Source organism: Sapajus apella, unplaced genomic scaffold, assembly GCF_009761245.1.
Source record: "Sapajus apella isolate SASKATOON/1434 unplaced genomic scaffold, GSC_monkey_1.0 scaffold23, whole genome shotgun sequence".
NCBI lineage: Eukaryota > Metazoa > Chordata > Mammalia > Primates > Cebidae > Sapajus > Sapajus apella.
In genome coordinates this window covers 4,750,885-4,769,887 of record NW_022436963.1, presented here as the reverse complement: position 1 = coordinate 4,769,887, position 19,003 = coordinate 4,750,885, and the positions used below count along the sequence as shown (strand labels likewise).

Sequence of the window (19,003 nt, the reverse complement as noted above, 5' to 3'; positions counted from 1 at the left end):
GGAGGAGGAGGAGGAGGAGGAGGAGGAGGAGGAGGAGGAGGAATAATTAAATATTTTTTAAAAGCAAAAATAAATTGAGTGCAAGAGAAATCAGACATTCTGTGAATGAATTGAACCATTCGTGTTCTCATCTTCCTGGGAGCAACATTACTGAAAGAGGCATTTCCCCCAAAATGCCTCCAGAGGAAAATTTCAGGCATTGAGAGGAGAGATAGATGTATTAAAACTCAGTCAACCTACATGCCCCTTTTGGGTACTCAGGAGCAAGGCTGTCTACTCAGCACAGGAGGGCACAAGCTTGACACTCACCCCACGAGGACTCCTCCCAGGCCCCGGCAGGCAGCCAACCCTGGATATGAATCAAAGACAGTGTCCTGAGGACCCAGAGCTGGATGTTGGCTCCTTTGCAAGCCCTGTGCTGGCTAGGGGCTTCCAGAGGCTGGCCCAGGCATGTCCCGGGAGCACACTCGTGGGCCCAGCCCTGCCAAAGCAATGCTCAGTGCTGTCACTCAGGAACGCAGCTGCGCAGGGCCCATTCATGCCTCATCAGTGCCCACTTGGTGAGCATGCAGGAGCACATCAGGATGGCTTTGCCCTGAGTTTTATGTGGATAGCAAAGCAAGGACAGAAGAGGCACCATCAAGCTCCCACTGCCTGGGGCTTTGCTCCCAACCCAAAAACATCCAGGGCAGCAGCCTGGCTTATGAAACACAGAAGCAGCTTTACATAATCATAGGAAACGAAGAGATAATGTGTGTTCAGAAAAATGCAGCTTGGCCCCAACTTCCCTAGCTACTTTTTCAAGATAGAATTTTCTTTTTCTTTTTTGTTTGTTTTATTTGTTTGTTTGTTTGTTTGTTTGAGAAGGAGTCTAGCTTTGTCTCCCAGGATGGAACACAGTGGAGTGATTTTGGCTCACTGCAACCTCCGCCTCCCAGGTTCAAGTGATTCTCCTGCCTCAGCCTCCCAAGTAGCTGGGATTACAGGCCCTCACCAAAACGCCCAGCTAATTTTTGTATTTTTAGTAGAGACAGGGTTTCACCATGTTGGCCAGGCTGGTCTGGAACTTCTGACCTCAAGTGATCCGCCTGCCTTGGCCTCCCAAAGTGCTGGGACTACAGGTGTGAGCCCATGCCCAGCCTACTTTGCTATTTTCCTAATTATAAAAGTCAACCATCGGTGGGTCTCTTAACAACAACAAACATGTGAGGGGTGTGTGAGCATCATCTGTGAGTGTGAGTGTGAGTGTCAAACAGTTCCTGCAACCTGGGGTTCCTCATGCCTGACTTAAGTGCAGCCCCCTCTGGGTTCCCAAAGCACAGGGGACATGAAGAGGTGGGACATGACTTCCTGACACTGCCAGTCTCCCATGCCAGGGCATTTCAGGCTCAAAGGCAATTCAGAACTCTCTGCTCCACATTCCATTCTAGGCAGCCACTACAATCCATCAGCAGTGTCTGAGTGGTCAAAGCCGTCGTCCAGTAACAATACTGGGTGGCATGGCACCCCTCAGGACCCTGACCCCACTCAGGCCCCTTTTAGTGATCCTGGAGATCCCTGGGGAGTGGCTGTGGGTAACTCTTTGTGGGGACTCGCACTATCTTGGATCCTCTGAGGGTGCCCTTCTCCCTAGTGCTGCACAGGTCCTGGGGGACAGCTCAGATTCCAGCATATGCCTCTGCTCTCAGGTCACTGTGGCCTCTGCTGGCACCTGATGCCAGCAGCAGGACATTTGTGCCACTTCCTACCCTCCAACAGAGCACCTTTGTGTCTCAGTTTCTAGAAAGGCCAGAATGAAGGGCACTAGCACTTGCTGGCTGTGTGTCCTCAGGCACACCACTTGACATTCATGCTTTCATTCTGCAGGCATTCACTGAGTACCTATTGTATATGAGACCCAATTGTAGTCCCTGGGGATAGGGCCAGGGACAAGAGACTGCATCCTGGCTCTCCTGGAGCTGACAGATCATGTAGATAGGCAGATAGCCCGCAGAGACCAAGACAGGCAGTGTGACGGGAAGCATGGCTCTACATCCAGGCTGTGTGAGGAGCCTCAGGAAGGGCTCTGCTGGCTCAGGGGGCAGCCTGTGCAACACCTCTAGGAGGGAGTGGGCTTGGTGTATTTTAAGGAATGCAAGGTCAGTGTGGCTGAGATGAGTGGGGCTGGGGAACCTGAATTTTATTCAAATGGTGGAGGAAGAAGAATGTGGGAGTTACACCAGGGAGGAACAGTTCTCTGGCAGCCATGGGGAGGGTGAATAGGAGGCTGGGAGAAGATGGGGTGTGAGGGCAGCAGGGAGCCAGATATTAGCTGGAAGCCAGACAGGATCCCGGGCTTTCTCCCAAGTGCCATATGACTTCCGAGGTGTGTGCGTTTGATTAAAGATCCTGGGACATGGGGACACGGGAACCACCCTGATCAAACTGGGTGCTCGTAACACCTCCAGCTAGCCCAGGATTCTGGGTCTGAAGCTGACCTTCAGGAAGACCAAGAGTTCTTAAAATAAGGCTGAACCCTTGGGCCCTGTGAAAGGGAAAACACTCAAACTCTGTTTTTCCTCTGCGCTCACACCACAACAATCAACACAAAAGGTTTCTGTGATCAAATGTGCGGGGGTTTCTCCCCATGCACCCAGCAAGCAAGCAATTCTGCAGCGACACCAGCTGGGTGCCCTCCAGCTCCATTCCATTCTGATGCAAATTACCTGAAGGCAGTCTCAGAAACCACAGGTTTGTGGGTTCAGTCCCCCAATACCACCTCCTCCTTCGCATGAGTCGCAAGATTGGGACTGACCAGCTTCAAGCTGGGGTTCCCACCACTCCCTCTTTGTGTTCAATTAATTTTCTAGAGGAGCTCTCAAAACTCAGGAAAGCACACTTATTGGTTAGTTACAGAGGATACCTTAAAGGATACAAATAAACAGCTAGGCAAAGAGATACAAATAAACGGCTGGGCAAAGAGACACATAGGCAGAGATACATTTATGAGTTAGTTACAAAGGATATCTTAAAGGATACAAAATAAACTGCTAGGCAAAGAGATACAAATAAACAGCTAGGCAAAGAGATACATAGGGAAGTCCCTGGTGAAGGAGCTATTGTTTCCACGGAGCTGGAATGTGCGCCCTCCCAGCACATGGATGAGTTCTTGTTCACCTTTCTGTGAGCCTCCATGTGTTCTGCTGTCCAGAAGCTCCTGGATAGAGATGATTGACAATCTTGCGGAAATGTGATTAGACCAAAAGTATATGACCTAATACTAATCGACTGAGTGGGGAAACCCAGCAAGACCTGTGTGTCCTGACTCTTCTTGGCCTCTCTGGGAAGCTCACTGTCTGGTAAAAGGGCAAACCCTTGAAACCCTTTGAAAGCTCTGTGCCTTCCAACTCTGTGGCCCTTAGAGCAGTGGCTCCCTAAGGGAGTGGCTTCAATTTCCCCACCTGCCTAATGGGACTCATCCTTATCACTCTGCATCCACTCTGGTCTTCCCTCCTCCTGGGTATGGGACAGAACCCCTTCTCATGGGGATCTAATGACCTACAATTACACCAGGTAGGTGAGAGAACTTATTTATGGCCAGCTCCAAGACAGACCGCCAGGAGGAGATCCTGCCATGGGGAAAGGAGCAGGTGAAATGAGGGTAGGAGAAGGCTTGAGAGACTGTTTCTGAGGTCTGCTCCTGACGCCTAAAACACCCCAATGGTATAACAAGGGCTGGGGGGACTTCTAAGCCAGGAACCTATATATGTATATCATAATGTCACAGGCCCCATTCATGTAGAACCCCAAGAGGAGAGGAAGCTGCTCTGAGGTCCCCAGAGCCCCAGGTGGTGGGGAGGGGACAATTTTCTTTCCATTACTTCCAGGTGTCCAGAGCCATGGTGAGCCCTGTGCCATTGTCAGAGACCAGAGGGGGTACAGAGTGATAAGGATGCGTCCCGTTAGGCAGGTGGGGAAATTGAGGCCACTCCCTTAGGGAGGCACTGCCCTAAGGGCCACAGAGTTGGAAGGCACAGAGCTTTCAAAAGATTTCAAGGGTTTGCCCTTTTACCAGTGAGCAGAGTGAGGACAGAGGTGGCACTTGCCAGGCCTCTGAGCGTGGCACACCCTTGGGCCCCCCTCATTCCAATCGTAGCCCAGAGTCCTCACCAGCCAGACACCACAGGGCAGTCTCTGCAGGCTGGGCCAGCAGGAGCCAGGCACTATGGGATGCCATACTTAGGATCTGATTTGGCATTTGGGGGCCAGGCCAGCAGAGGAGCACCTGGAGGTGAGCTGGGGACTCACTCAAATTCAGGCCATTGTCTCATGACCCAGAGCTCTCTGAGTATGGGCAATGCAGGGAGGACACAGAGGACACAGGATGGCCACTGGTGCCTCTTGGCCCTCTCAGGGTTTTAGCTCCCTGCCCAGCCACCCATTCGAGGGTCTTGCCTTTATCTCTCCTCTGTCAAATGGAGCTTCTTCCTCTGTAAAATAGGCATTGTAGGCAGTATGGACCTTACTGGCCAAGTGTGGTGGGCGGATTGAATGAGACAGTGTCTGTGATGAAAGTCCCCTCCCTACTCCCACTCTGGGAAGCCTCATCCCTCTGGGGACCATGTGGTGTGGTAACAGTAGTGGTGGGTGCCCCTGTCCCTACAGACCTGGAAGCAAACCCAAAAATCTCCCTAAGAGTCGGCAGTGTTTCTAGGCCCTGATAATTTATAAAGGGTCTTCCCTAGTAATTTCTCAGTTATCACCACCTGGCATTGTTGTTACCACTATCTTATTCTCATTTTCAATAATCCCCATCCCCTGTGCAGGTCTCTAAAGCCCAGAGTGGCTGGGCACCAGGGCTCATGTCTGTAATCCAGACACTTTGGGAGGCAGAGGTGGGCGGATGGCTTGAGCTTAGGAGTTCCAGACCTGCCTGAGTAACATGGTGAGATCTCATCTCTACAAAATAGACAAAAATTAGGCAGGTGTGGTAGTATGCACCAATAGTCTCAGCTACTTTTGAGTCTGAGGCAGAAGGATCACTTGAGCCCAGGAGGCCGACGCTGCAGGAAGCCGTAATCACTCCACTGCACTCCAGCCTGGGTGACAGTGGGTGACTGACCCCATTTCAAAGAAAAAACAGGGTTTTTTTTGAGACCAAGTCTCCCTCTGTCTCCAGGCTGGGTGCAGTGGCACCGTCTTGGCTCAATGCAACCTCCACCTCCCGGGTTGAAGAGATTCTCTCACCTCAGCCTCCTGAGTAGCTGAGACTACAGGTACATGACACCACACCCAGCTAATTTTTGTATTTTTAGCAGAGATGAGATTTCACCATGTTGGCCAGGATGGTCTTGATCTCTTGAGCTCATTATCTGCCTGCCTTGGCCTCCCAACGTGTTGGGATTACAGGTATGACCCATCGTGCCCAGCCGAAAAAAAAAAACCAATTTTTATTTATTTATTTTATTTTATTTTTTTAAAGACGGGGTTTCACCATGTTGGTCAGGCTGGTCTTGAACTCCCGACTTCAGGTGATTCGCCTGCCTTGGCCAAAGTGCTGGGATTACAGGCCTGAGCCACCACGCCCAGCCAACAATTTTTTTTAATTATTAAAAAATAATAACAGTTGGCCGATCGACGTGGCTCACGCCGGTAATCCCAGCAGTTTGGGAGGCTGAGGCGTGAGGATTACCTGAGGTCAGGAGTTCGAGACCAGCTTGACCAAAATGATGAAAATCCGGCTCTACTAAATATACAAAAATTAGCCGGGCGTGGTGGCTCACCCCTGTAATCCCAGCCACTGGGGAGGCTGAGACCGGAGAATCGCTTGAACCTGGGAGGCGGAGGTTACAGTGAACCGAGAACGCTCCATTGCACTCCAGCCTGGGCGACAACAGTGAAACTCCGTCTGAAAATTCTGTTACTACTAATAGTAAAGTCGGGCACTCTCTTGGGGCTGGGGTTGATCCGCTGGCACCCAGCAGCCTAGCGACCTTGATTGTCCTTGCCAAGCCTCAGTTTGTTCATCTCTAAAATGGGATTACCCGTGACAATTCCACGGAGGACTGTGTGGAGGAGGGAGACAAAGAGGCCTTCGAGGCAGGAGCCAAGCCTCCAACCTTGATTTGTCAGTTGTGCTATCATTATTGGTGTGTGTGGTTAACTGCGAACCCAGCAGTCTGCAGCCGCCCAGCTCTGAGCCAGGCAGGGGCGGGGAGCGGGCAGGCGGCGGCCCCGGACGGGGCGGGACCGGAGGCCTGGGGTGATCCGAGCCCCGCCTCCCCTCGCCCTGCCCCTCCCGGAGTCTTAACGCGTCCCCGCCCCGCGCCTGGCCTCGGCTGCTGCTTGTCGCCGCGGGAGCCGCCGCTACCTCTGCGTGTCCGCGTGTGCGCCCAGTCCCCGCCCGCCGCACCATGGAGGGCTACCACAAGCCTGACCAGCAGAAGCTGCAGGCCCTGAAGGACACGGCCAACCGCCTGCGCATCAGCTCCATCCAGGCCACCACGGCGGCGGGCTCCGGGTGAGTGCCCAGCGTGGGCCGGGGGCGCGGCGCGGGCGGGGCGGGGGGTGTCTGTAGCGGCCTGGGTCGCCGCGGGCTGGGGGTCGCGCTGCGCGGTGCCAAGACGAGGAAGGCTGCCCGGGCGCCATCGGAGGGCGGAGACGCGCGCCTCGCAGGGCCCCGGGCTGCAGGCGCCCTTCCGCTGCGCGGCGCACTCACCCCGCTGCCGGGGCTCGGCCGCGTGGGCCCAGGTGTCCCGTGCGCCCCAGGCCGGCTCTGTCCCCCGCGGGACTCCTGCCGCGCCGCTGCACGGTGGCGCGGGGGATGGGCTCACGACTCGCCGAGTCCCCTTTAGGGCGATGCCGGGAAGGCCACCATTATTGCTGTTCCCGAGAACGCAGCCCTCTTAACCCTCTCCACCACCCGGCTGTGTGGGCGCTGCCGGGAGTGTTCCCCACTCCAGATGGGGAAACGGAGGCTCCGAGTGAGTCAGCTGCCTGAAGTTACACACAGGGAGATCTGGGATTTGAGCCCCAGCAGTCAACTCCAGAGAGCCTGTTTTAACTCCTCTTGCAGGAGACGCCCGCACCTGGCTTTCTCCCGACCTGACTACGCTCCCCTCCCCCGTCTCCTACCACCCTCGGGTTGGGCCGAGTTTGGTGCAAGGGGCTGCTTAGACGCCAGGCAGCGGCGGGCTGATCCGGGAAGAGGGAGGAGGACGGTGGCGCGTGGATGCAGAACCGTGGCATCCATTGTAAAGGGGAGGTCTATGATTTGACCTGGGCGGGAGGAGGCAGAGGGGAAGGAGACTGAGAAGGCCGAGAGCCGCAAGGACGGAGTTCCAGGGCCCTAGCGCCGGGAATGAAGTCGTGGGGCAGGGCCAGCCACCAGGGGCTCTTTCTCCCTGGCAGGGCCTGGCGTGCCCATCCCCCAAGATCCTTCCCCGGCCAGCCCTTCTGGCCCAGGAGGTAGATAAAGGCAGTTGCTGATCCCAAGGAGCCTCCTCTGTATCGGGGACAGGGATAATTAATGAGGCCACCGTTCATGCAGCTGGATGTATCCAGTAGGGTGGTTGAGGGGGTCAGCCAGTGAAGTACTTCAGAGCCTGCTTCCAACTCTGTGAAAGTGGGGACAGTAATGGCACTTACCACGCTGGATGATTTCAAGGATTCCAGTGCTCTACTTGGAGGCTGCTATGAGGCCATAGTGCCAGCAGTGTGCCGGGCTCAGGACAGGGTTGTGAGGGTTGCGTGGTGGATGATTTCCAGGGACCTTCCCAAACAAGCTCTGTGTTTCAGGCAGTCAAGAGTCTGGCTTCTGGCCAATTTCATACAGGATATATTATTAAGAAATAAATCTTTTCACCATTCTGGGTGGATACACATTCACCCTTTGTGCCCTTAAGACAACCTGTTCTCAGAAGGGATTAGATGCCTTTCTCGAAAGCCCTTCCCCCACCCCCACCCACTTCCTTGAACACTTTGGACCTGTTAGCTCTCCTAGGTTTGTATCAGTCTTACCACGTGTGGGGGGTATCTCCTGCTTAGGCAGGGACCTGGCTTACTCAGCTCCCCCTTCGCCAGCCTGGCACACGGTAGCTCTGCACACCTTGTGTGGCTTTTTTGGTACTATTGAACCTGCTGCCTTTGGCCATTTCAGGGGTTCTGAGGTCTAGCTGGAGAGAGACGACAGCAATTAGCCAGCTAAGTAGTATTGCACATTTGAGCATCTTACAGAGCTAGATAAAACATGCAGATATTTATAGGGTTCCTGAGCTGCTAAGTAGGTATCTGTGGCATGACACAGCATCATCATTCATTGCATCCTGAAAATAACCCTGTGAGATACATTGTGTTGTATTCACATTTTTTTTTTCTTTTTTAACTTTCTTTTCTTTTCTTTCTTCTTTTCCTACCTCTTGGTGTCTGGCAAAATAGATGTATTCACATTTTATAGATGGGGACATTGAGGCTAGTGTGTTAAGTTACTTGCCCAAACAGCTAATTGGTGGCCATTCCATACTGTCTGGTGGGGCTCATGCTGTCAGGAATGCTTCTTGGCTGGGCATACTTGTAATCACAGCACTTTGGGAGGCCGAGGTGGGAGGACTACTCGAGCCTAGGAGTTCCAGATCAACCTGGGCAACACAGTGAGACCCCATAGCTTAAAAAAAATTTTTTTTTTTTGAGGGGAGTCTTGCTCTAGGCTAGGTTAGAGTGCAATGGCACTGTCTTGGCTCACTGCAATCTCTGCCTCCTGGGTTCAAGCGATTCTCTTCCCTCAGCCTCCCTAGTAGCTGGGATTACAAGCAACTGCCACCACACCCAGGTAATTTTTGTATTTTTAGTAGAGATAGGGTTTCACCATGTTGGCCAGGCTGATCTTGAACTCCTGACCTCAGGTGATCCACGCATCTTGTCTTCCCAAAGTTCTGGGATTGCCCACCGTGTCGTCAAAAAAAATTTTTTTGATTGTCCAGGTGTGGTGATGTGTACCTGTAGTCCCAGCTACTTGGGAGGCTGAGGCAGAGGATCACTTGAGCCCAAGAGGTTGAGGCTGCAGTGAGCCTTGAACATGCCACCATACTCCAGCCTGGGTGACAGAGTAAGACCCTATCTAAAAAAAGAAAAAGTAAAAGAAAGAAATGAAAAGTAGTTGGGCATGGTGTTGCATGCCTGTAATGCCAGCACTTTAGGGGTCCAAGACGGGAGGATCACTTGAGGCCAGGAGTTCAAGACCAGCCTGGGTAACATAGCAAGACCCTGTCTCCAAAAGTAAATAGGAATGCTTTGGCCAGGCGCGGTGGCCCATGTCTGTAATCCCAGCACTTTTGGAGGCGTAGGTGAGTGGATCATCTAAAGGTCAGGAGATCAAGACCACCCTAGCCAGCATGGTGAAACCCCATTCCTACTAAAAATACAAAAAATTAGCCAGGTGTGGTGGTAGGTACCTGTAATCCCAGTTGCTCGGGAGACTGAGGCAGGAAAAGCACTTGAACTTGGGAGGCAGAGGTTGTGGTGAGCCAGATTACGCCGTTGCACTCCAGCCTTGGCAATAAGAGCGAAACTTCATCTCAAAAAAAAAAAAAAGAATGACTTTTGGGCAAGTGGTCTGTGCCAGGCTGGAGAATGGTGAAAAAGGTGAAGGGGAAGACCAGATACAACCATGGTGGATATTAGTCGGTTTGAAAGGCACTTGGAGAGAAGTAAGATATACAAGTGTAGGGTGCTCTGAAAGAGTGGGGTGTCCAGTGGGTCTCCTAGTTCTTTGTTAGGCAAAGTCTGATTTCCTCACTGCCTTAGCCTTTACTCCTCCTCCGGAAAGATACTGTGGTGACTGAGAGTTACACCATGTTTACATTGTAATGCCTTGGAGGGGGAAGCTCACTGAACTCAAAAAGTATCCATTTGCAAAAGAAAAAAAAGATACCTAAAATACAGTGGCTGTGTGTATGTATATGTTTAAAATATGCAAAAAAAGTAGGAAAAACTTAATTTTCAGAAGGAAGTAACATTGCTATGCAACCATAATTTGAAAGGTGTGTGCCAAGAGTGTGTTTGTGTGTGTGCATACAAGTTAATCAAGGAAGACTTGAGACACAGGCAGTGTTCTGTTTCTGGTCCCCAGATGTTTATCTTGAGGCCCACTGTCCCCTCACTGCAGTGAGGCATAGAGTGAAGGCTCAGCCTGGGAGCCCTGGCTCAATCTGGGCTGTAGTCACAGCTAAAGTGACAATTTGTCAGGATGTCCCCTTTCCGGGGTAGCTCACAGGACTTTGATCCATTCCAGTCCTCCCTCTTTGTCTCTCTCTCTCTCTCTTTCTTTCTTTCTTTCTCTCTCTCTCTCTCTTTCTTTTTTTTTTTTGACAAGGTCTTGGCCGGGCACTTTTTTTTTTTTTAAGACAGGGTCTCACACCTGTAATCTCAGCATTTTGGGAGGCTGAGGTGGGTGGATTGCCTGAGCTCAGGAGTTCAAGACCAGCCTGGGCAACATGGTGAAACCCCATCTCTACTAAAATACAAAAAATTAGCCGGGCGTGGCAGTGTGCGCCTGCAGTCCCAGCTACTCAGGAGGCTGAGGCAGGCAAATTGCCTGAACCCAGTAGGTGGTGGTTACAGTGAGCCAAGAGCACACCACTCTACTCCAGCCTGAGTGACAGAGCATGACTCCATCTCAAAAACAAAACAAAAAGACGGGTCTTGCTCTGTCACCCACCAGGTTTACGGAGGCTCAGTCATGGCTCCCTGCAGCCTTGAACTCATGGGCTATAGCGATCCTCCTGCTTCAGCCTCCTGAGTCGCTGGAACTACAGGCATATGCCACCATGTCCAGCTTTTTGGTCCAGTCTTTTGCTCGCTGCCCACTGAGACAGGGGATATTTTCTGTCAGTGAGGACCCAGGCTGGTTTCTTGATAGCTTTCCCATTCCTGTCCCATCACTGACCCCCGGCCTGGGAAGCAAGGACACTGGCTTCTGTCAGGAGTTGGGCCTGGAGGTGAAAGGACAGCCCTCACAGAAGGCGCTTTGTTGAGGCTGCATCCACAATGCCCAGAGCTTCTCTGGGGTCATCTCCTTCCATGGACTGAAGGATTGTGGCAAGGGTCCAGCTCTTCCTGGCTTTAGAAAAACAAAACCCAATGGCCTTGTCAGAAAAGTGTCCTGGATGCTGAGGTTGGTGGCAAAGATTTCTCAGTTTTCCCTTACCAGGGCCGGATTTCTCAGTTCTCACCTACCAGGCATCATCCAAACAGCACAAGCGTCATCTGAGGACTCCATCATGATCAGGCCTGATTCAAAAGGGAAGGTGGTCTGTGCTTTCAACAAGTCCCCCAGGGTTTCTGACCCACAGCCTTGGGGAGGGTAATGTCTGGCCAGGCCTGGCTAGTGGACTCAAGGAGGTGAGTCTAACCCGGCTCTGTTCCTAGAGGCCGTGTCTTTGTTAGAAAGGCCCTTCTGGTGAGGTGCGGTGGCTCACACCTCTAATCACAGCACTTTGGGAGGCCAGGGTGGGAGGATTGCTTGAGCCTGGGAGTTCAAGACCAGCCTGGCAACATAGTGAGACCTCATCTTTGCCAAAAAAACAAAAAAGCTGTGCATGGTGATGCTCACGCTGTAGTCCCAGCTATTTGGGAGGCTGAGGTGTGAGGATCACTTGAGTCCAGGAGTTCAAGGCTGCAGTGAGCTATGATCATGGCTCTGCACCCCAGCCTGAGCAACAGCAAAACCCTGTCTTTTAAACAAAGCAAAACAAAACAAACCTTTCTATCTCAGGGTCTCGGTTGCCCAGGCTGGAAGGCCGTGGCATGATCTCTGCTCACTGCAGCCTCCGCCTCCTGGGCTCAAACGATCCTCTCACCTCAGCCTCTGGAGTAGCTGGGACCACAAGCATGAGCCATCACACCTTGGCTAATTTTTATACTTCTTGTAGAGTTGGGGTTTTGTCATTTTACCCAGGCTGGTCTCAAACTCCTGGGCTTAAGCAATCCACCTGCCTCGGCCTCCCAAAATACTGGGATTATAGGCCATTTTCTCTGTCTTGAAAGGAGATGTTCATGGATAGATGGTTTCAAACTAGGTCCCTCAGGAGTGGGGCTGGGGGGTGGAGCGAGTGGACTCTGGGGTACCACCACCTGCCGTTGCTGGTTTTACATCCTGGTGCTCTCTGTGCCCTTAAAGTGGCTGGGATTGTATCCCAGTTACTCAGCTCTAACACCGGGGTGCTTTGGCTGAAGGCTTGAGGACCTCCTGGAGTCTCTGGCCCCACATGGCCCCGCCTCTCTGGGCCTGCTTCTCTTTTTGGGCTGCCTCAGGACCCAGCCTGGCCCCGACTGAGGCAAGAGTTTGGCCGTTGAGATTGCCCCGGCAGCAGCATTTCCCCACCCAGTGTGAAGACACTGGCCGCCCTGGGGTGGGTGCTTGGCTCTCTGCCAATGAGAGTAACCTCTCCTCTGCAGGGTTGGAGATCAGTGTTGTAAGAAACAGGAGGTAAAGTACAGGACCTGGTTAGCATCTGGCTGAGACTTTCTCATGGCTTCCTATGGACTCTGACTAATCTCCAGCCCCTGTTGTGGCTCTGACCCCTCAGCATTGCCTCTTGAGTCAGGCTTGTTGTCACTGTAGCCTCACCCCACAAAATCAGGAACCTTCTTGCCACAGACCAGTTATCTACCCTGGGTGCTGGGAACACTCCTGGAGGTCAGGGACCTGCTCAGAGCTGGGTCCTCAGGCAGGCTCTGCTCCTGCCCTGAATGACGGGGCAAGGAAGGCGGGGGTGGATGTGCTAGGAGCTGGGTGAGCCCACCTGCAGTTGGGTGTTGCTCAGAAGTCAGTTGCATTTGTGCACTGGGTGGAACCTCTGAGGACTGCACAGCTGGAAGGGAGGTGTGGACGCCCAAGAACTTCCTCTACTGAGCTCTGCTAGCACCTTTTTCTTCCATTTATTTATTTATTTATTTATTTGACAGAGTCTCACTCTGTCGCCCAGGCTGGAGTGCAGTGGCCTGATCTTGGTTCACTGCGACCTCTACTTCCCAGGTTCAAGCAATTCTCCTGCCTCAGTCTCTGCAGTAGCTGGGATTACAGGTACATGTCACCACACACAGCTAGTTTTTGTATTTTTAGTAGAGATGGGGTTTTACCATGTTGGCCAGGCTGGTCTCGATTTCCTGACCTCAGGTGATCCACCCACCTGCCTCAGCCTCCTCCAAGTGTTGGGATTATAGGCATGAGAGCCACCATGCCCGGCCCTTTTTTTAAAACAACAACAACAACAATTTTTAGGCCAGGTGTGATGGTTCACGCCTGTAATCCCAGCACTTTGGAAGGCCAAGGTGGGTGGATCATTTGAGGTCAGGAGTTCAAGACCAGCCTGACAACATGGTGAAACCCTGCCTCTACCAAAATACAAAAATTAGCTGGGTGTGGTGGCGGGTGCCTGTAATCCCAGCTACTTGGGAGGCTGAGGCAGGAGAATCACTGGAACCCAGAAGGCGGAGGTTGTGGTGAGCTGAGATCGTGCCACTACTGCACTACAGCTTGGGTGACAGAATGAGACTCTATCTCAAAAAAATAAAAATAAATAAAAAATAAAGATGAATTTTTAGCAGCTTAAGGTATAATTGGTGTATCATAATGTTGTAAGTGATTTTAATGAATTTGCAGAGATTTACTACAAAAATTGACCATATTCCCTAAAAGATCTCTTCTGGATATTTGCTGTCACTCCCCATTTCCACCCCCAGTGTCCTGTTCAACCACTAATCTAATTTTCTGTCTCTAAATTTAACTCTTCTAGACATTTTATATAAATGCAATTATACAGAATGAGTTCTTTTGGGTCTGGCCTCTTTAACTTATCATAATTTTTAGAGGGTCATCCATGTTGTATGATCCATGTTGTATGAATCAGTACTTCATTCCTTTTTTGGGGGAGGGGGGAGCAGGGTCTCCACTGTGTCCCCAAGCTGGAGTACAATGGTATGGTCATGGCACACTGCAGCCTTGACCTCCCGGGATCAAGCAAACCTTTCACCTTAGCCTCCTGAGTAGCTGGGAGGCACTCACCACCATACCCAGCTAATTTTTAAAATTATTTGTAGAGACAGGGTGCATTGCTAAGCCTGGTCTCAAATTCCTGGGCTCGAGTCATTTGGGCCAGTGTAAGGCCCAAAGCTCTGTCCTCAGGGAGCTTGTATTCCAGTAGGGCAGACAGGAAATAACCACATAATGTCAGGTGGCAAGCATGAGTGAGGGGAAGAAGAGCTATTTCAGATAGTGTGGTCAGGGAGGACTTTTTGGAGGAGGTGACACAGGGCAGAGATCTGAAGATACAGTCTGAGGTCTGGAGCCAGAAGTTCTTTCCAGGCAGAAGCCAGCTCAGGTAGTTCAAGGCATAGGAAGATGTCTTCCCTGACATCCTGGGGTTGTTTCCTGAGTATTTTTGGGTGTTTTTTTGTTTGTTTGTTTGTTTTTTAGATGGAGTCTGTTGCCCAGGCTAGAGTGCAGTGGCGCAACTTTGGCTTACTGCAACTTCCACCTCCCAGGTTCAAGAGATTTCTCCTGCCTCAGCCACCCACATAGCTGGGATAACAGGCACGGCCATCATGCCAGGCTAATTTTTGTATTTTTAGTAGAGACAGGTTTCATTCACTCTGTTGGCAAAGCTGGTCATAAACCCCTGACCTCAGGTGATCTGCCCACCTCAGCCTCCCGAAGTGCTGGAATTACAGGTGTGGGCCGCCTCGCCTGGCCTGATGTCTATTATCTCTTGAAGGAGCCCGGCCGGCGCGTGAGGGAGCCACTCTGGCCTTTTCCTGCATGGAATCCTGTAAGCAGGTGCAGTGCGCACTGAAGCGATGAGAGGGCCTCCTGGCCAGGGGACATCTAGAAGTATCTATGCTGTCGTGGAGGGGAGTGGTGGTGGGGGAGGCTTTAAGCACATTTCTTTGGGTCTGGTTCTAAGCTGTGCACAGTACCTTCACAGGTTGGACTAATTGGGGCTATAAGTGGACTGTCTGGCCAAGGCAGGGCTTGTTTGTTTTGGCAAACCGTCAAGTATGCTTGTAAGCCTGGTTTATCCCAGAGCCGGGGTGTACAATAAGTGCTCTGCAGCCTCTCCACCACGCTCCTCGTCTCATCTCCCGCCAGTGTTCACCCAGAGTGTCATACACAGCGCCACGGAATGGGGCATCCACCTGCAGTTGTGCAGGCAGTCTGGAATGAATGGCAGGAAAAACTCCAGCCCGGAGGAGACTACAGGCTTAAATGTATGCTTTTGGCCCCAAAGGCCCTCTAGTAAGTTGAGCCTGAAAGTAACTGTCTCCTGTGTGCTCAGTGCTTCACAGTGTGCACAGCTTGGCCTCAGTCCTTCGTTTATTTCTTCCCTCTTGCCTGTCTGTGGCCAGCAGTGGTGGGGGATGTCACCATCCCAGCCTGTAGATAAAGAGCTGGAGGTGCTGAGAGGGTTGGTCCCCTGGTGGGTGGTGGCAGCTGCCAGAGACCTGGGTACTGTGCGTGCGTTATCTCACTGCATCTCCCAGATGCTCTCCCAAGTGAAGAAGCTGAGCCCTGGGTTGGTGAAGCACTTGCTCAAGTCACCAAGCCCAAGTGGCACAGCTCACACTCCCAACCCAGGGTGCTCTGCTGAGGGAGAGCCCCAAAAGCCTGGGGAGGAGTCGGGGGACACTTGGCTCCTAAGCGTTCCTTCTTTTGTGTTCACCTGGTGGAAGTGAACAGTGTGCCCGCAGGAGGCTGGATGCAGCCTTTGGAGGGGATGAAAGGCTGGAGGCCTAGCAAGGAAGGCTGAGGATCAGCTGCAGCTTCTACTTCTCTCCCTCGCTGTCACCTCGTGGCTGACCTTCCTCTCTCCACGTCTACTCTATCTGGGCCTGGGCATGCCCCTGCCACATGCAGAAAGAGCCTGTGCCATACATACCGTTTCTCCCTGGAACTCCTTGGTGGCCAGTGGGACTGTCGCCCTGGGGTATCAAGGTGGACAGGGCAGGTGGAGCCCTGCACTTGCCATCCTTCTTCCTTCCCGGAACGCTTGGCCCAGTGTCCACCCACATCCTTCTCCCACCAAGGCTTCCTCCTAATGGGACCGTGGCTTGAGAAACAGGGTCCCTCAGGGCTGGGGCTGCCCTTGGAGGTGGGAAGGATGAGAGGTCAGCCTGACTGGGGTGACCTCCAGCTGAAGCTGGCACTGGGAGCATGGGATTAGGGTTCCTGCCAGGCAGAAAAGGGTTTCTCATTTACCATGTCCTCACCTCCCTCTTTCAGGTGTAGTGTCTTTTCCCATGACCGGGAGTTCATAGAAATAGTTAAGTATAAGATGATCGTGTGCAAGAATGTTGGTACTAAACCAGCATGGACAGTTTCCCGGATTTCTCTACTACTAACTTGTCTGCACTGAGTGCGACTCACCCCTAACCCGGTGGGAGCGCTGACCGGAGGGGGCGGGAGGTTGGTGGCGTGAGCTCCAGATGGTGCATGTGCCCTTGGGCTTGGCATGGGGCGTGTCTTCATGTGAAGGACCTCAGGGAGCAGCGAGAGGGCTGAGCTGAGCTGCATGTGGAATGGCCCCCCTGGGAGGCCTGTGTCCTGTGGCTGACCTTTTAACAAAACCCTGGGACCGGGGGCTTCAGGGCTGACCAGGACCTGCAGCACTTCCCAGCAGGAAGCCCAGCCTCTAGCCCCTCTCCCTGGCAGGGGCTAGATTATGGATTACTCACGTGGGGCCTAAGAGACCTGAATGAGTCCCATCCCTAAAATGTGACGTTTGCATTTTCTATTGCTGAGTAGCCGCTCTGTGATTAAAACAGGAATCTAAAAAGTCAAGGGGTCTCCATGGCGCTACCACTCCCAGACTGGAGGGCAGATTCTTGCTTTGTCGGCCCCACCTCAGCCCCTGTCCATAGGCAGAAGGCGTTTTTATTAATACGTGATCGTAGCCTTGTAGACAATGAGACTGTGTGTCTTGCTTTGAAAATTCTGCACAAAAGCCTGCTTCCCGGTAGCTCCACCAGCCCTCAAATTGCCCATTTCTAAAGCTTTCCAGTAGCCCAGTGATGCAGCTGGAAAGCCCAAGGCCCAGTTTTTCAGGCTACCACACCCCATGCATGGAGGCTGCTGGGAGGTTTGTGGTAACTCCATGAGCCTCAGTTACTCCCTGCCCCATGGGCTCAGGCCCAACATCCCTGGGTGCTGAGAGGTCAGGGTGCCCTTCACAAGCGGGCAGGGTCTGGGCAGTCACTTCAGGATGTGGGGTCAGTTGTAGGAGGGCGGGCGCCCCTTGGTTGCTGAGTCCCTAGACTCCTGGGGGCCACCAGGTGGGAACTGGGCTCTACCCAACAGTAGGCGCCCCAGCCGCAGTGCCAGCCTTGGGCTGGTTCTTCTGTGCTAGATCTCTCCTGGGCCCCTCCTTCCTTCTTACTCAAGTCCAACCCCAGATACTTTCAGTTACCATGATTCTGAGGATCTGGTGCCCCTGGGAAGGTGTGACAGTCCCGCCACCCACTAGCTGGCCCAGGCCCCAAGCTGCCAGTGTGGCCTTCTTGAGACCCTGTGTCACCCACCCAGGGACCAAGAGCACGTGGCTGTCTGATAAGCCTGGCCTGTGTGACTGCTCGGGACATGCACCCCCAGGTGCCTGTACAGCTGAGCAGGACAGCTCAGGGGTCCAGGGCCATGATGCATGTGTCTGTCTTCTCTCCTGGGCCACAGCCACCCCACGTCATGCTGCAGCGCTGCAGAGATCATGGCTGTCCTCTTTTTCCACACCATGCGCTACAAGTCCCAGGACCCCCGGAACCCGCACAATGACCGCTTCGTGCTTTCCAAGGTAAGAGCCCAGCTGCCCACTGCCAGTCGCACCTTGCCTGGGACTGGGGTCACACGGGCCCTGGAATGGTGAGTGGTCTCTGAGGAGGCCTGGCTGAGCCCACCTCTCCCAGGTTCCTTCTCCCTGTTCGTCCTGGCCCCTCCCTCAGTGTCCTGCTCTGTGCTGACCCAGCTGGCTAAGGAATACAGGACTGAATGGGTTGCTCTTCCATGGAGCCCGGGTACACTAACCACGCTTTAACCCAGAGAAATGGAGTAGGGACCATGGAAACATCTGTGTGTTCTGCCCAGTCTGGGTGTTGACAGGCAGGACTGGCATCTAGGTCTGGGTTGGGGCTCCCTGCCTGTTCTTTCTGTTGCCCCAGCACTCCCCAAGCCATGGTTTGCCCCCCTCAGGGGTAGTGGTGTGTTCTAGCTGGGTTTTGTATGGGGACCCCCCTGAGCTGCCCCTTCTGGGTGGAATCACAGCCACAGACCCCTGAAATCCACCTGTGCCCAGGCTGGCCTCCGTGGTGTCTGGTCTCTCAGGGCAGGTTTTAGAGCTTAGAAGTCTGTCCAAGTTGTTCCCATGCCAGAAACCAGGGATTAGGGCGGCCGGCTGCCTGCTGGGGTTTTGGCTTCATCTAGCCTCACAGCTGTGCCCCCTGCACCTGTCTTGGTGTCGCCTGGCCTTGGCTGTGGGAACTTTGGGCTGAAAACCAAGAGACTGAAGAGGACTGAAAGGGGAGAAGTGGCCTTCACTTGCTTCCTCCCCTGAAATGGATGCTGCAGTTGGCCAGCTCGGCCAGGCCCCAGGGCTCAGTGTGCAGTAGGCACAGCCCCAAGCGGATCCACTCCCCACCTGACCCCACCCCACTGTCCATCTCCCGGCAGGGCCATGCAGCTCCCATCCTGTACGCGGTCTGGGCTGAAGCTGGCTTCCTGCCCGAGGCGGAGCTGCTGAACCTGAGGAAGATCAGCTCTGACTTGGACGGGCACCCGGTCCCGGTAAGGGCTCCCGCCAGAGCCTGCCGCACCTCTGCCTCTACTTCTTGTTTCCCAGGCATGCGGGACGAGGAGGAGGGTAGCGGGGGGGGGGGGGGGGGGGGGGGGCGGCGGGGGGGGGGGCGGCGGGGAAGGGGAGCGGGGGGGGGGGGGGGGGGGGGCAAGGGGAGGCCACCGGGAGCTCCGGAGCAAAGGAGATAAAAC

At 53.4% G+C, this 19,003-nt stretch overlaps 1 protein-coding gene and 1 long non-coding RNA gene across 2 annotated transcripts in view; both read left to right on the top strand.

Moving 5' to 3' along the window:
- The first annotated feature begins 6,262 nt into the window (after window positions 1-6,262).
- Window positions 6,263-19,003, top strand: part of TKT (transketolase) — a 28,848-nt gene continuing 16,107 nt past the window's right edge. The window contains exons 1-3 of the mRNA XM_032290208.1: window positions 6,263-6,499; window positions 17,699-17,816; window positions 18,689-18,802. Of these exons, the coding sequence (XP_032146099.1) occupies window positions 6,393-6,499; window positions 17,699-17,816; window positions 18,689-18,802 (339 nt within the window). The 5' untranslated portion in view covers window positions 6,263-6,392. The remainder of the gene's footprint in view (window positions 6,500-17,698; window positions 17,817-18,688; window positions 18,803-19,003) is intronic.
- LOC116559414 overlaps window positions 18,797-19,003 on the top strand; it is a 564-nt gene continuing 357 nt past the window's right edge. The window contains exon 1 of the long non-coding RNA XR_004272448.1: window positions 18,797-18,878. This is a non-coding gene — a long non-coding RNA (uncharacterized LOC116559414). The remainder of the gene's footprint in view (window positions 18,879-19,003) is intronic.